Source organism: Aspergillus glaucus (genome assembly GCF_001890805.1).
Source record: "Aspergillus glaucus CBS 516.65 unplaced genomic scaffold ASPGLscaffold_20, whole genome shotgun sequence".
NCBI lineage: Eukaryota > Fungi > Ascomycota > Eurotiomycetes > Eurotiales > Aspergillaceae > Aspergillus > Aspergillus glaucus.
Genome location: NW_019170472.1, coordinates 423,389 through 439,276, shown reverse-complemented (window position 1 = coordinate 439,276; position 15,888 = coordinate 423,389). Strand labels below are relative to the sequence as shown.

Genomic DNA, 15,888 nt, shown 5'->3' with positions numbered 1-15,888 from the left:
GGTCAGGCCAACATGGGCTCGTGAACCAGCGAGCCATCTTCACGCAGGTCGACCGGTTTATTCGCATGCGCCGGTTTGAAAGCTTGAACCTTCACGAGGTCTGCCAGGGAATCAAAATCACCTTCATTCCCTGGCTGGAGCCTCCCAAGTTGACATCTGAATCGTTTCGATGCAAGCTATCCCAGTCCGATATGCAGAAACGCACCGAGCTGCTGCACGAGTTTATCTACTATCTTTTCGATTCAATTCTAATCCCACTAATCCGGACTCACTTCTATGTCACTGAATCGCAAACCCATCGCAACCGTCTCTTTTTCTTCCGTCATGACGTTTGGCGTAGACTAACAGAAGAACCGCTGACTACACTCAAATCGAACGTATTCGAAGAAGTGAAACCTGAGATGGCGCAGAAGGTTCTGGGTCGACGATCCTTAGGATATAGCTTCCTACGGCTCCTCCCCAAGAGCACGGGTGTTCGTCCAATTATGAATTTACGACGACGCGCGTGGGTGAAATGCAATTGGCCAGGAAAGCAAGGCTCCTACTTGGGACCGAGTATCAACTCGACGGTCACGCCTATTCACAACATGCTCAATTATGAAAAAGCACGGGGTCCTGGTGCGTTGGGCTCAGCTTTACTCTCTGTGGGAGACCTCCATCCCAAACTGAGAAGCTTCAAAGACCATCTCCTAAAGCAGCATGGGGGATCCCCGCCGACCTTGTATTTTGTGAAAGTAGATATCCAATCCTGCTTCGACACTATCCCCCAGCAGAAGTTAATCCGTCTCATCGAGGAGCTGGTCTCCGAGGAGGCATATCATATCACCAAGCACGTGGAACTTCGACCGTCCGATGAGTTCGGTGGTGTATGGCCTTCAGAAGAACCAACCCGCTCAAGCAAGCCACAGAGAAAGTATGTCGGTCGGGCCGCTCCAGCCTCCAAGCCGCAATCTGTACCGGATGCTTTCGCAGATGGGGTGACGAGTCGTCGACGAAACACGGTGTTTGTCGATACGTTAACACAGCGCGAGCATCACAGCGAGGATCTATTGGATCTGCTGGACGAGCATGTCCGAAATAACCTAATAAGAATTGGCAAGAAGTATTTTCGCCAGCGGAACGGAATCCCCCAGGGGTCCATGCTTTCAAGTCTTCTGTGCAATTACTTCTACGCAGAGCTGGAGCGGGAGGTGCTGAGCTTCCTCCACCCAGACCAAGCCCTGCTCCTCCGTTTGGTAGACGACTTTTTGCTTGTCACGTCCGATGTCGACATGGCGATGCGTTTCTTACATGTCCTGGTACGGGGTCAGCCTGCATACGGAGTCTCAGTGCATCCAGCCAAAAGCCTTGTGAATTTCGCGGCGGCCGTGGACGGGATTCATATTCCCCGGCTCGTGGGATCTACACGCTTCCCGTACTGCGGCAACTTAATCGATACGCATACGCTGGAGATTTACCGTGACCAAGACCGGGTGCTAGAAGGTGGTGATACGGCCGCAGAGACCCTGTCGAATGCGCTCACTGTTGAGTCCGCCCGGGCTCCTGGTCGCTCCCTCCATCGTAAAGTCCTGGCCGGCTTCAAACTGCAGATGCATCCAATGTATCTAGACACGCAACACAACTCGCGGAATGTAGTTCTACTTAACCTATACACCAACTTCGTCACCTCCGCCATGAAAATGTACCGATACCTGAAATGTCTACAAGGACGCGCGCATCCATCACCGCCAGTGATTATTCGCACCATCCAAGATCTCACACAACTAGCCCAACGACTGGCCCGCTCGCGACGTGGAGAACAGTCCGAAACATTGTCGACAAATACACAATGGGTGGCGCCCATCAGTGACGTACCTCCGTCGCAAGTGCAGTATCTCGCCGCTTCTGCGTTTCGGTTCGTACTGGGCCGCAAACAAACACGGTACGCTGTAGTGCTGCGCTGGTTGGATAGTGTGTGCAAGACCACACGGCCGAAAGCAGATGGGACGGCCATGCGCATTGGGCAGGTGGTAAGGCAGGGGAATTTGACGTTTGGGGAATGGCGGTTTTGAAGTCGCTAATTTTACAGAGTACTAACCCGTTTTCGACATGTCTACATAGATAGTTTGGAACACACTATAGATCGGAGAATAAAGCATAATGGCAATAATGTAGCAGGACTACTATACATAGTGTAAACATATTGAAGCCATGGCTCATAGTTTTGTACCTGAACATGCCATTCCACGGAACACGCAGAAGGGGGTAAAAAGGGGGAGGCGATGGGCATCAGAATCCATGTCCATGTCCCCGATGCCTCTTGTGTCGCTCCTCGTCTCATATTCCGCAGCTGCCACGATATTCCCTCGTGTAGTAGTAGTAAATGCGCATTCTATCAGCCTACATTCTGTTAGAGATTCAATACTTCAACCCGAGGGAAGATTCTCTGTTTTGTGTGTGTGTGTGTGTGTGTGTGTGTAAACCTCCGTACATCCCGTAACACTCATACCGTAAGTTATCTTATCTATTTTCAGCACATGCTGTAAAATACTGTAACCCCCTCTGCCAAACCATGGCACGCGATCAAGATTGGGCCAATGATAGTGTCTCTACGGCTGTACCCGTATGGTAACAAAGCAGATTGGCTAGACCGCGTCTGCTGTGGCCTGAGGCTCTAAACCTGTACGATACGGGTATGTACAATACCGTCACATCCCCAACTTCCATCATTCGAACCTTCTTTTGTCTCTCTTCTTTCTTGCTTCTCTTTCCACATCTTCACTCTTTCTTTTTGTTGTTTCGGGACTCTTCTGATGTGTTGGGAGAGATTATTATATGTCGACTTTTCTCTAACTGATATTATACTCTCTTTCCCTGTCTATTGACTATACCTGACCTAATAGTAAGTACTAGTATCACCCCTGTTGGTGGTTCATTTCCGGTGTTTCCTCTTTTCTCCTTGTCGAACCTCAAATGCAACACCTTCTTCCGTTGCTTTTCTTGGCTTATTCCCCCCCGGATCTGCTGGCCTCCTGTTTACTGACCTCTGACTTGGTTCAGGACACTGCCGGATTTGGTGTCTTTCTGCATTCGTTCACCTTCGCTGGTCTCGCATCCGACCGTCCATTCGTTTTCGATCTCCTCATTCCCAAGAGTCCTCCCTTACTTACTCTTTTTATTCCTTCTCGATCCTGATCGACACAATCTTCTGGATTTTTCTGATTCAGGCAAAGCAAGTTATATGAGATGACGACAATTTGCACAACAACCCCGAACTCCCCGCCTGAGCTGTCCGGCTCCAAGTCCTCCAAGTCCTCATCTTTCCGCTCGTCTTCGCAACTATCCGGTCCTGATGGCATCTTCACCGATATCTCGAATTTCGAAGACATTGGGCTCGAGGATGACGCCGAGTTGTCGTATATGAACGATTCCGCTGCTGCTACTCCGTATGGTAGAAACCGTTCGTCTACGGCCCGCCTTCAGGGCAAGGGTGCTGTGACTAGTACGACTCGTGACCTGACTTCGACGCCGAAGCGGAATCAGTATCCGCCCTTGCAGAACCATGTTAATGGTGCATTGAGCGCGACTCCGACACCATCCTCAAAGCTTAGCGCCGGAGGTACCCAGAAAAGACATTCGACAACAGCACAGAACCAGCGCGCCCGCTCTATATCGCCATTCCGTCCTCATTCTACCCTCGGAGCGTCCCCTTCAACGCAGAGCTTGGCCTTGTCCCCCGGCACCCCGCGTCCGCTGAGCCGGAACAATTCTTGGCAACCGAACCGCAAGTCTGTCAAGGATTTGGAGGCTGAATATCACGACTCCGATGAAGAGCTGCCCGAGGATGCCAGTCTCTGGAATGTGCCCATCTCGCCTCGTCCCGTGCAGGAGCGTAATCCGTCCCGCAGTGCCAGTCCCGATGGCCGCAACGCTGCACCGCGGCCTCTGCCACTGTCGCATTCGGTGTCGGAGCTGTCAGTGGCCAAGTCGCCAGCTACGTCGCCCGCTGCGTCTCGAACCCGACAATCAGTCCGGTCGACCTCTGCTGGGCCTGAACGAGGCCAGATCTCTCCTCGCAATCCGCGTGTTTATTCCTACAACAGCATGATGTCCGACTTGTCCGAAGAAGCCAAGATCATCACCGAAGCTCTGGAGTTCCACGCGGAAGAGAAAACTCACAGCCGTGGAGACAACTTGCAGAGTGGGCAATCCTCGCTACGGTCAAGTACCGATTCCAAAAATGGATCCAAGACCCCGATTGAACTGCCTCCGTTACAGAAGTCCAACATCATGATCGACCCCCTTCCCATCAGCAAGGAAAAGGAACGAGTACTCTCACGAACGCGTCCGAGTTGGCTCCCTCCGAAGAACCAGAAGGAGGAAAAGAAGCATATAAAAGAGTACAAACAGATGATGGCTTACTCGCGTGAGGCTGACAAACGACGGGCGGCCAAGGCTGCTTCTGCGCAATGTGAAAAGGATAACACCCGTGAGACGCTCAAAAACATCTGGGACGAATACGTATACCCCAACTGGGACCAGGTCATAGCTCAGCCCCGTACTCGGGAGCTGTGGTGGCGTGGAATTCCCTCGCGTAACCGCGGTGCAACCTGGCAGCGTGCGATTGGCAATGAACTGTCATTGACAGAAGAAACGTACCATCGTGCATTACAGCGGGCCAAGGATGTACGGTCCAAGTCTGATGGTGATACTGGGGAGAGCAACAAACGGATGCGGGAGTGGTTTGATGCGATCGACGAGGATGTCTCGAAGGCGTTCCCGGACTTGAAACTCTTCCAGGAGGGTGGACCATTGCGGGAGACGTTGATTGATGTCCTGCAGACGTACTCGATGTATCGCAGTGACGTGGGTTACATTTACGGCCTTCACACTATTGCAGCTCTGCTCGTTCTTCAATTTCCATCACCCGCTTCCGCATTCCTTGCCATGGCGAATGCCCTCAACCGACCACTTCCCGTGGCATTCCTTACTCTGGACCGTGGTGCTGTTGAACGGACCTATACACTGGCGTCGGCGACGCTTCGCTACAAGGTCCCTCGCCTGTCGTCGCACCTCTACGAAACCCTCAAACTCAGCCACGAAGAAATCTGGGAACCGATCTTCCGCTCTCTTCTCTCAAACGGTCTCGACCTGGAGCGCCTGAGTCGCGTGTGGGACTGCTGGGTATTCGAAGGAGACCGGATCATGATTCGCGCAGCCGTCGCAGTCCTGGGCTGTCTCCAGTCTCAGTTGTTCGGATTCACTACGCCCAACGACGAGAGCCGCATCGCCGTGCGCAATATCCTCGGTTGGGGTCCGCGTCATATGGGTACGAAGCCAAAGGACCGACACAGTGCGCCTGCGGCACCTGCGGCAGGATTTGGTGGTGGACAACTCGCTCATGCGTCGGAAGGGGATTACTGGGTTCTTTCGTCGGTCGGTGATGACGATGGGTTCATCAATGAGGTTCGGGAAGCGGGTAAAATACGGAACTGACATTGATACTTATATACCAATACGGGTAGCGCGCCCGCTGCTGTTTCGTTTGTCTTTTTTCACTCGTTCATCAACTCTTTTCCTTCTCTGGATATACTTTTCGGCCGGTTACCTTTCGAGGACCAAATGCCAATTATACTTTTTACTCATCTTGTCACACCCCCATCATTGATTGATTCATGCAAGGGAAACAGGAAAGTTGATTTCATCTGATTTGAGCATGCAGTCGTTTTTGCTTCACGGAGTGATCAGGAGATTATCATATCGTTATTCAGTATAGTTTTTTTTTATATTTTTTTTTTTTAAGTTTAGTTAGACTTGGACTCTGGACTCGGGTGTCTGGTTTGCTTTGGTTTCTTCATACTTGATTATGTTTTGATTCGCTGAGACTGGTTTTTGTTTTAGTATGGTCTTTAATTATATGATTACTTCAAGTTGTTAAGTATGCTCAAAAGTATAGTTGTAGTCTTGTAGTGTTCCTATATGGTAGGTCTATAGGATCAACGCATGTAAGACAGCATATGACAGATTGACAGATTGATAGCAAACTCATACCATGCTGCACATGCTCTGCAAATCAATCGCCTTCTTCTGATTGAAACCAACCTGTCATGTCCTTCGTCGCTTCACCGGAGTAATCCAACACCACTGCATTTATAGAAAGTTGGGACGGGGGTTTGCCCTCGATCTTCCCGTTCCGCCAATTGCCTTGATCAAGGCATGTAATATGCAATGTAAAGAGAGTCCCGGGAAAAGGAGACATGGTTCTTTAGGGTTGGATATGGGGAAGTCTCATAGGGTCTTCTCCTCTGTGACATCATATTATGCCCCCTTTTTCCATGAGGTGATGTGATACCGTAAACAGAGGTCGATGAGAGCTTCCTGTGCGATAGCTGGGAAAGGTATGGTAGATTGCATTTGCATACTTTCCATTCTGTTAGTCTCTGGAATACGGCTCCGTTTGATCAGGAATCGGATTGGTGTCATGTATGTGTTTATCAGAGCAGCAGTGATGAGAAGAAGGCAGTGCTGGCTTGATGGGGAGTAATAGTGCTCTCGCCTTTCCAGAGAAGCTACGTGTACTTTGTACCCGTACTCCGTTAATTGACCATTACGGTCTCAATCGAGCTGGAATGTTTGTATATGACAACAATCTGGATAATTTTAGCGATAGCGGCTCGCGATGTGTTGTGTCAGCGAACAAGACACCTAATTGCTCATTATTAAACAAGCGCAGAGTCATTTCTATCACCTGGTGCTCCTCTTCGAGCGCCTCTGCGATATGCAAGTTCGCGATAAGTGTAATTGTAATTCAGAATCTTCACAAGACCACGCATCTAAGACAAGCTCTGAAGAGTGTCAAACACGAAGACACCAGATCCGGCGCTTTATGGATGGGACCGGACCTCTTGCGAATTGTGTCCCTCTCAATTCTTGCTCTGAGCATTTAGGGCAGAGTGTCACAGGCTGCGCCTGTCGCATAAGCGATATGTTTAGTCAGGACGGAGAGGTTAACTATCGGAGGAACTATTTACCCGCACTGCGCACGCATGTATATAGAGCCGCCCGATCGGGCATTTGTTCCTCTTTTCCCCAACGAAATCTTTTGTGCCAAACTAGTCATTAGTGTCTCCGGGCCTGGCCCCTAACACAGAGTAGAGATGATTTTCGTTTTAGGGAGGTTGTGGAAACCGTATATGACTAGGGTTGCTGTGTTGTCTTTGCGTATCCAGGGATTGATTTGTCCTGACGAGAGCACTCCTGTCGGGGTTTACTGTTGTCAACTGTGCTATCCGTTATGGTTCATCTTTCGGAGTCTGGTGCTTAATGCGTTGTCACGAGCATTGTATGATCGTGAGTAGACGTGGCGACGGGCTTCAGTAACGCATTAGAGGATATCATGGTCCGATTTCCACCCATTATCTCCTATTATAGGAGGAATGGTTGACTTTGTATTGTCAAATGACTGTAACTGAATAGGGTTGTTGATCATTGGGCGTATCCACAGATTTGTCCCGGCGGAATCACTGCTGTCGGTGCCTAAACGTTGTCCATTGTGTAGGTTATAACAAATTTTCAGGAGCCTGCTGTTGTACAAACAGCCGATTGCGTCCCTGCATGACCCAAACCTACCATAATGAAGGCTGGGGACATGTTGCATTAAATCTTCCCAGTGTATGTCTGCAGCTGATAGGGTTATTACAGCTGAGCTGGTCTCAGGTTCTTAACAAGCGCCGGGCGCCTCGTTCGCGGTGGTTTCAGACCATAGACCATTAACATCACGTGAAAATCAGTCCAGATTTCAGAGAGCGTGCGTACTTCGCCGCATGGACGAAAGACGCAACAGATTCCACCCATGGCAGGCCCGTTTGATCATTATGGGCAGGGATCCCGGTGCTGGGGACGTGTTGCCCAGAAAGGGCGCGTCCCTCCCTAGGAATGAGGGAAGCGAGTCACAGAGCGAAAAAGAGCCTTTGACTTGGGGGGGGGGGAGGTGTCATTGTGAAGTGCATGAGATCACGGGTGTCCTTTGCATATATCTTTTAATCGCCCCGCTAAGGGTTCTTGCTCTCTCTAGTGATGATCAACTGGAGGAGATAACGTCAGGGTCTCCTCCATGGCCTTATGTAGGAGGATTGATCAATTTATATTCTTGAAAAGCCATGTTCCAGGAATTTGTTGCATTGTCTTCATATATCTGGCGATCTGGCCGAGACCGGCTCCGCATATGTTGAGAAATCGAGGAATATGCTGGCTTCCCACTCGATGCAATTCTTTCATCGGTTACTAGATATTAACTGTGTTACAATCAGTAACACTCTCTTTCAAACAGGTCTCGCGATTGATGCCTTTTTTTCAGGTCATCATTCCAGATAAAGGGCTGAAAGGTCACATCAACCCCTGTGCATCAGTTGGTTAGTATCGATCGAGGCGTTGATTAATATGAGGCTATCTGGTTCGGTAAATTCGGTAGCACACTCGTATGTGTATAGTATCTGATCACTCGCATTTGCGCTTCGGCTCGAGTATACAGGTTCGTGAGTTGACAGATTTTCGGTTGCGTTGTAGGATGGAAATCCTCTGGAATCATTAAGATTCAATCTATAGTCCCTCACTGCAGTGTGGATGGAACGAGCTCCTTTCCCCGCTCGTGACCTCTGTCCAAGGTGAATTTATTGTATAGATGAATACTGTAGGGTATATATCTACCTCATTCCTTGATGCTTTTCGCTTCCATCGTATAAGGCAAAAGCAGTATAGCAGGACCAGAAAACAGAAGGACAGTAAAGGAGCTGTAGGGTCGGAATGATAGTCGCAAAATTTAGCGCCACGGCTTCATACTCGGTGTCGCAGAATATGGGTGAGGGGACGTGGGATAATGTGCTGGCCAAAGTCTATTGTCAAGGTCTGTCGATTAGGTGCATTGCCTAGTCAATTGAAAAGAACAAGTTCCTTGAACCAAGTTGGGGAGCTGCTCTCCTTTGGCGTGCTTTGGTGCATCACTGGGTACACATCAAACCCGTAGGTGTACCAAATGTCACCAGTTACGGGTTTCGTAAATCGATTGACCACAACACTCCAGGCTGTATGAAAAATTGAGATTCATCATCTGAGGAGTAGCATTCCCAGGTAGTTTTATGAAGAGACGGATGGGACGTATTTCACTACTTTCTCTCACTCACTTAGTGAATCTTCTGTCTCTGTTTTAGGTCCGACAACAGTGAATCTGTCACTAATTCACTGCTGTTCAACCTGAATATATATGGATGATGGGGAGAAATCCCGATGCTCTACATCATGAGAACGTTTTCAATATCTAATTTCTCGGTTTCGGTTCCCTATAGCTGGACATTCTAAATCTTCCGCATCAAGCGGGCAAGCTCATAGATTCCTCACACCCACGGCCCAAGACAAGTTCAGCACGTAAACCCATCCACTGACTTCTGATCCAGCCTGAGCGCTACGTCGATTTAATTTTCGCTGTCGACTCCTCTGCTGACACGGACTAGATAGGGCAGATTCGAGTTTATGTACACTAACCATTTTTGGAATAGTACGTGACTGATATCGATATGATGTCATACATAAATTATGTGCATGACTCAGCAGTAAATTATGCAATTTGTACAGATCGCCTATTCTCTCCAGACTATTCTACAAGACTCGGAATACAACAAAACAAGACAAGTTGCTCACAAAATCTCTGGGAAAGGAATTACGGTCTGCAGATTTCGGTAAAATCCCAAAAAGGAGACAGACGGACAGGCCGAAGAATTAATACATAACACGGCCCTTTGGCTGAATTGGGAAATCCCGAGGTTCTTTGGCCTCAGCACTGATTGCGTATAAAGTCCTGCTGTCTTTCCATATCTAACTTGGTCCTTAATCCATCTTTCGTTTTCTCATTATCACAGACAATATGTCCCTCTCTAACCGTCAGGTCATCTACGCAAATACGCCCTCGCCGGCCATCAACCCCTCGTTGGACAACGGCACCTTCAAGCTAAACACCACCTCCCTCCCCAACGGCCGCAATGAATCCATCCCCCAGGACAAAGTCCTCGTTCGCGTACACTATCTCTCCCTCGACCCCGCCATGCGCCAATGGCTCACAGCCAAACGCTCCTACATTGCTCCCGTCGAGCGCGGCAGCGTCATGCGCGGCCAGAGCATCGCCCAGGTCGTAGCCGTGGGCGCGGACCTCACATCCCAATACGCCTCGGGTGACTGGGTCGTTGCGTACTCGGGCTGGCAGGAGTATGCGCTTCTGGGGGCTAAGGAGGCGCAGAAGGTTACCGTGCCGGCTGGTGGTCGGCCTACGGACGCCATGTCTGTTCTGGGCATGACGGGTCTCACGGCGTACTTTGGTATGTTGGAGGTTGGGCAGCCGCAGCCTGGGAATACGGTTGTTGTGTCTGGTGCGGCTGGTGCGACAGGTATGGTTGCCGGACAGATTGCGAAGATCAAGGGTGCGAAGCGCGTTGTTGGATTGGCTGGCAGCGCAGACAAGTGTGACTTCTTGGTTAAGGAGTTGGGCTTTGATGCTGCTGTTAACTACAAGGATGCGGATTGGAAGAAGCAGTTGAAGGAGGCTACTCCGGAGTATATTGATGTGTTCTTCGACAATGTGGGAGGTGAGATTCTCGATGCTTGTCTGGCACGCGCGGCTCGCGATGCTCGGTTTGCCATTTGCGGTGCCATCAGTCAATACAATGCTGCCAAGCCGCAGGGTCCGGCCAGTTTCATGACGGTTATTGTGAGTTTTCTACTACGTCTTTTTCCTGAGCACAGCTAACCGGAACAGTCGCAACGAGTCACCATGAAGGGATTTATCGTGTTCGACTACGCAAAGAAATACTCTACAGCCCTTAATGATCTGGCGACGTGGTTGTCGCAGGGTAAACTCAAACGCAGGGAGCACATCGTCCCCGGAGGTCTGGAGGCGGCACCACGGGCATTGGTGAACTTGTACGAGGGCGCAAATACGGGCAAGATGATGGTTGAGGTTACTCCAGTTGAGGAGAAGGCTCGACTGTGAGCGTGATTGTATATTAATCGTAATGTCCGAATCCAAGTATACCCGTCGACGTCATACTGATCCAAGCGGATTGATACTGAACAAGAACTACATAAAACCGCGTGGTTTATTCAATTTAATTTTTCTGTATTCATCCTCTTAAATATTTAATTGCATTTTCAATCAGCTGTAGTGCAAAATGTTCGTATCTCGACGCTTAGCAACAAGTGCACGGCTCCGCCAATTCGCCTATCAACCAAGAGCAATCCCGATTCAAACCAGCTCATTCTCAACATCAAGATGCCATAACGCAATTTCTGATTCATTGAGGCAAAAGGCCCAGCAAAATAACCAACAATTCAAACTCGACAACCTCTTCAATGTCAAGGATAAAGGTACGTACAACCTTCCTCTTCGATGCTCAGAGCTAACAAGCATAGTTGCCCTCATATCCGGCGGTGGCACCGGCATAGGCCTAATGGCTACACAAACACTCGCCGTCAACGGCGCAAAGGTCTACATTACGGGCCGTACAGAGGAAAAACTCAATCGCGTGGCTGAGCTCTACGGCAAAGAGATCCCCGGGTCCATCATTCCCGTTCCGGCGGATATTACATCCAAAGAGTCAATTCAAAACCTAGCGGATGCCATTTCACAGCGTGAATCTCATCTGTCCATATTGATTAACAACGCCGGTATCTCAAGCCATACGCAAACGACGGAACATGATAACGCCAATGACCTACGCAAGAGCCTATTCGACGACCCAGACGCAACGATAAAAGACTGGGAAGATGTATATCGCACAAACGTCCCGCAATTATTCTTCATGACAACCGCCTTCCTTCCCCTCCTCAAAAACGGCTCAAAAACGCATCACGGCTGGTCCAGCACAGTCATTAACATCTCCTCCATCTCCGGGATCGTCAAGACAGCACAGCACCATTTCGCATATAACGCATCCAAAGCAGCCGCGATTCATCTAACCAAAATGCTTGCAAACGAAATTAGCGGCTCACCGGAATCAAGACTACCAATAAGAATCAATAATATCGCGCCTGGTGTGTTTCCGAGTGAAATGACCACCGGGGAGAGTGATGAGATGCAGAAGAGTTATATTCCGAAGGAAAAGTATGAGAAGAAGACTCCTGCGAGACGGCCGGGGAAGGATGAGGATATGGGGAGTGCGGTGTTGTTTGCGGCGACGAACCAGTATCTCAATGGACAGACGGTTGTTGTTGATGGGGGGTATGTGTTGGCTGCTGGGTCGGTTTAGGGTAGATATTCAGCAGCTATGTGCATTTTCTGATAATACGAAAGGTGGAGACATGAATCTAGATAGGGGAAGCAAGAAATTGATAAGAAAAAAGCGTAATGATGCATTCTGGGTATCTGAATGAATAGAGAAAGAAGGAGGGGGCCAGGGTGTCGTCGCCTTTCGGAATCCAGATGCTTGGTTTTAGTCAATTCCATAGACATGTATCAAAACTCATTATACAACTGTCTGCACCACAGTACCCGGCCAAGATCATCGGCCACAATATCCAGCGGAATTCCTTCTTCCCTGCACCTTTCTCGTAATCGATTTTCGTCCTCTTCCCAGAGATTGTCATAACATTTGCTCCCAAACTCGAATAACAATACGTTCCAGTTGCGGAACCGCGTTTCGCTAGTTCAAAAGCATATCGTGCACCCAATCGATAATCCTCGATTCATTCCAGCGATTCTCGTGAGTTGCTATCATATCGTCTCTTAGGCCAACTTCGCGCAGGGTATCCGGCCAGATGGCGCTTATTTACAAACTCAATTGATTCTTCCACAACAGGTGCAAAATTTCTGGAGCTCGACTCTCGACGCCAATCCATATCGCATCTTTCCGAGAGGGACCATGGATCGGCTGAGGAAAGCAAACTAACATGCGCAATCTAAGAGGCCAAATCTGGTCGCTCCATGAAAGTCCGGAGAAGTTGCAGTAGGTGCCTCAAAGGGAGCTCGGTGGGATCCCACGACCAGGAGATGTCCCGATAAACGAGGTGCTCCGTAAAAGCTCGTAAACTCCGACATGTTGTTGATACAGAGATGAGATCTTTGGGTGAGAGGTGCCTTTCGATAATCGTCCAGCAGTCTTGAGGTAGTCCGGAGAAAGGACCGTCTGTTAGTCGTGGCTGTGTGTCCATGATAGTCGTGGAAGTACGGAGTAGTAACGGAGCTAAGACTGGGATAGGCGGTGCCTTTTGTCATGACAAAGTGATATACCGGAACTCAGGTAACTCCAGCGACAGACTTTATGGCTCAGGGTAGGTTTACAGCAAGTTTGATGGTTACCGGATGGTTGTTGGCTGCTTTGAAGCCGGATGTCGAACTAGCCATATCGGGAAACCAACCCTACAGTGATCAGTCAGCACTTTGGTGGGCTTTTATCACCAACACTTCGTATTATTTTCTGCACCTGCAGAGACACCGTTATTGTGGGGGATAAACAAAGAACTATGCGACTAGAATCGATGGGACACGCTCTGGCTATCACGCGCTAACTCAGGTATGCCGAGATTTGTAACGACCAGTGACCAACGCTCAATCTTCAGGCACTAAAGACAAAAGGTATTAACCTTCGAGACCCTTTGCGATTCGTAGCGCCGGCGTGGAGGCCCGGCGTCTTTTGGCACATTTCCGCGCGCACTAGTCTCCCGATTCGATCACGATCAGCGGCAGAAGAAATGCGGCGCAGGTGCTGCCTTTTCGGGATGCTCATAATAGGGAGCAGAGCTTTCGTCCTGGCACATTATTGCATTTCCCTTATTATATATCCCGGAGTGGGAGATCTGACATTATTCTGTCTGTCGGGGAAATTGGCGATTATGCCTGAAGGGATCCTGGCACGTTCGGTAGTCCTGACAGGCTGGTAGGGCAATTGATCCATAATCAAACTCCAAGTTCGCGTTCCCTGCTAGTACGTAGTCGAGTCTCCTCGATCTCTCTGTCTGCCTCTTTCCTCTTTCCTTTTTTTCTCTGCAAGAACCGGCTCTCCAACCATTGGGACGCCCATTGATGTACTGTTAATCAATATGAAAAACGTCCTGTTACTGCAATTGATCGGGATTCTCAGCCTGTGTCTTTTGCGCGCGCAGGCGGGAGAAATCTCGAAACGAAAAAGTACTTATGAGTTTGGAGGATGCCGGGTTCTGTCGGAGTTACAAATTTGCAGGTGTGAAGATCTAGAGAGACAGAACCCAGCTCAGGAACAATTGTCTGACGTTAATCCATCGAACATCGTCGATGGTGTTTTGTACATGATTGACCTCGACGGTCTTGTTGAGGCCGACCAAAATGCTTCGCGTGCGCATAAATACCCTTGGCTCTAAATTCCGAATACTCATTATTCCTTCGATACGGACAATTATCTCGTCACCCTCGACCTCGGCTCCCGAGTCTCTCTCAACGATGGCGCAAACTACAAGATGAGCCTGATTAATAGCTCTTTTCCGAACCTCAAAGGCCAAGCACTGTGGTCGGACCAGGACAACACTATACTGTACGCTTATGGAGGCGCAGGACTTGGAACGACATCAGTTGACGGTGGTATAGGGACTTATGATATTACGAGCAAGTCTTAGGGGGTAGGGGAGAGTGATGTTGACCCGCCACGGCTTACAGACGGAGGTAGCCACTTATCCTCCTTCTCTTCAGAAGAACATCGAGGCTAATCAAAAGAAATCCAACAGCGTACATCGATGCGCCAGATATTCAAGCGGCATACTGGTTAGGCGGTTACCAGAGTAGTGATACATCCCCTCTTTACGACGACGATACCAAGAGTTATTCGAACAAGATGTACCAATTGAACACCACGACAGGGCAATTTACGTTGCTTGATTCCCCGTATACAGCTGTTTAGCAGGGGGCATTGGTGTACCTTCCTTTCGGAAATCAAGGAATCCTGGTCTATATGGGTGGTGAAGTTCCTTCTATTGCTAAAGGAGCCAACGCTACTTTGGGTTCGGTTAGTCTTTTCTTTTCTGCCATATCAGAACTGCTGCTGACATTGGACTAGAACCCATAGGACCACATTCAGGTTTACGACATTGCCCAAGACAAATGGTACAATCGATCAACCACCGGCACCGTGGCATCTAGAACCCAATTCTGCGCTGCCGTTGTGCACGATGAATCCTCCTCGTCATATCAAATCTATGTTATTGGAGGGGCTGATTTGAATCCCAGGGTGTGCTAACCGATGTGTCTGTCACCAAGCCCCTAATTAATTTCCTCTCCAAACTTACAACCACCAAGTTCTACCTTTCTATTCCATCCTTCAAATGGTACCGCGCTGGCTCGCTAACTGAGGGTCGCATGACACTATGTTTGCCAACCATACGGCCGGCAAATTCTGGGAATTGGAGGCCGCTTAGCCTGGGCGATCAATTCAAGTGCTGGCTGCTACAGTGAACCTGTATTCCTATATGATGCACTGTCCGAAGTGGACCGGACGGAATTCGATGTGTGTTTCACTCACACTTTCAGTCAACAGCCTTCGTTATCATCATACTCCATCCCATTCTCAACATCCAACGACATAAAAGAATCCCCCTACCCATCCACATGGGCTGACCCGGCCTTGAAATCCCTATTCGTCTCCAACACTTCAACCGCATCAACACCAACTCCCTCTCCCAGCGCATCAAACTCAACAAACAAAGGCGCCATAGCTGGCGGTGTTGTCGGCGGTGTAGCCGGTGTCGCTGCCATAGTGGCACTGATTTCCCTCTTCCTATTCCGGCGCCGGAAGCAGAGCCAGGCGGCTGCATATCAACAGCAGACCGCGAAGGAGGAACCGTAGCCTGGCTATTATGCTGCAGCTGCAGCATCGAGAAACGATGGTATTCCAAGAGAATTGC

At 49.4% G+C, this 15,888-nt stretch overlaps 3 protein-coding genes across 3 annotated transcripts; all 3 read left to right on the top strand.

The window, feature by feature from the left end:
- Positions 1-9,683: 9,683 nt before the first annotated feature.
- Positions 9,684-11,146, top strand: ASPGLDRAFT_177669 (NADP-dependent oxidoreductase). Its single transcript, XM_022542906.1, has 2 exons — positions 9,684-10,732; positions 10,781-11,146. The coding sequence occupies exons 1-2, from the start codon at positions 9,896-9,898 to the stop codon at positions 11,012-11,014; spliced, it is 1,071 nt and encodes a 356-aa protein (XP_022397905.1). The 5' UTR covers positions 9,684-9,895; the 3' UTR covers positions 11,015-11,146.
- A 41-nt stretch (positions 11,147-11,187) lies between these two features.
- ASPGLDRAFT_177665 (SDR family NAD(P)-dependent oxidoreductase) lies at positions 11,188-12,503 on the top strand. Its single transcript, XM_022542905.1, has 2 exons — positions 11,188-11,388; positions 11,434-12,503. The coding sequence occupies exons 1-2, from the start codon at positions 11,193-11,195 to the stop codon at positions 12,267-12,269; spliced, it is 1,032 nt and encodes a 343-aa protein (XP_022397904.1). The 5' UTR covers positions 11,188-11,192; the 3' UTR covers positions 12,270-12,503.
- A 1,948-nt stretch (positions 12,504-14,451) lies between these two features.
- On the top strand, positions 14,452-15,830 carry ASPGLDRAFT_1500826 (uncharacterized protein; the record flags this gene model as incomplete). Its single annotated transcript, XM_022542102.1, has 8 exons — positions 14,452-14,572; positions 14,615-14,653; positions 14,716-14,808; positions 14,926-14,993; positions 15,054-15,185; position 15,215; positions 15,394-15,491; positions 15,522-15,830. 8 exons carry the CDS (start codon positions 14,452-14,454, stop codon positions 15,828-15,830), a joined length of 861 nt encoding a protein of 286 aa, XP_022397903.1.
- Positions 15,831-15,888: the final 58 nt, after the last annotated feature.

Bases quoted from the DNA above. Each gene is read 5' to 3' on its own strand.
- ASPGLDRAFT_177665 (XM_022542905.1), top strand. From the start codon at position 11,193: ATGTTCGTATCTCGACGCTTAGCAACAAGTGCACGGCTCCGCCAATTC. The intron at 11,389-11,433 runs GTACGTACAACC...TAACAAGCATAG, and splicing joins CTTCAATGTCAAGGATAAAG to TTGCCCTCATATCCGGCGGT.
- ASPGLDRAFT_177669 (XM_022542906.1), top strand. From the start codon at position 9,896: ATGTCCCTCTCTAACCGTCAGGTCATCTACGCAAATACGCCCTCGCCG. The intron at 10,733-10,780 runs GTGAGTTTTCTA...TAACCGGAACAG, and splicing joins CCAGTTTCATGACGGTTATT to TCGCAACGAGTCACCATGAA.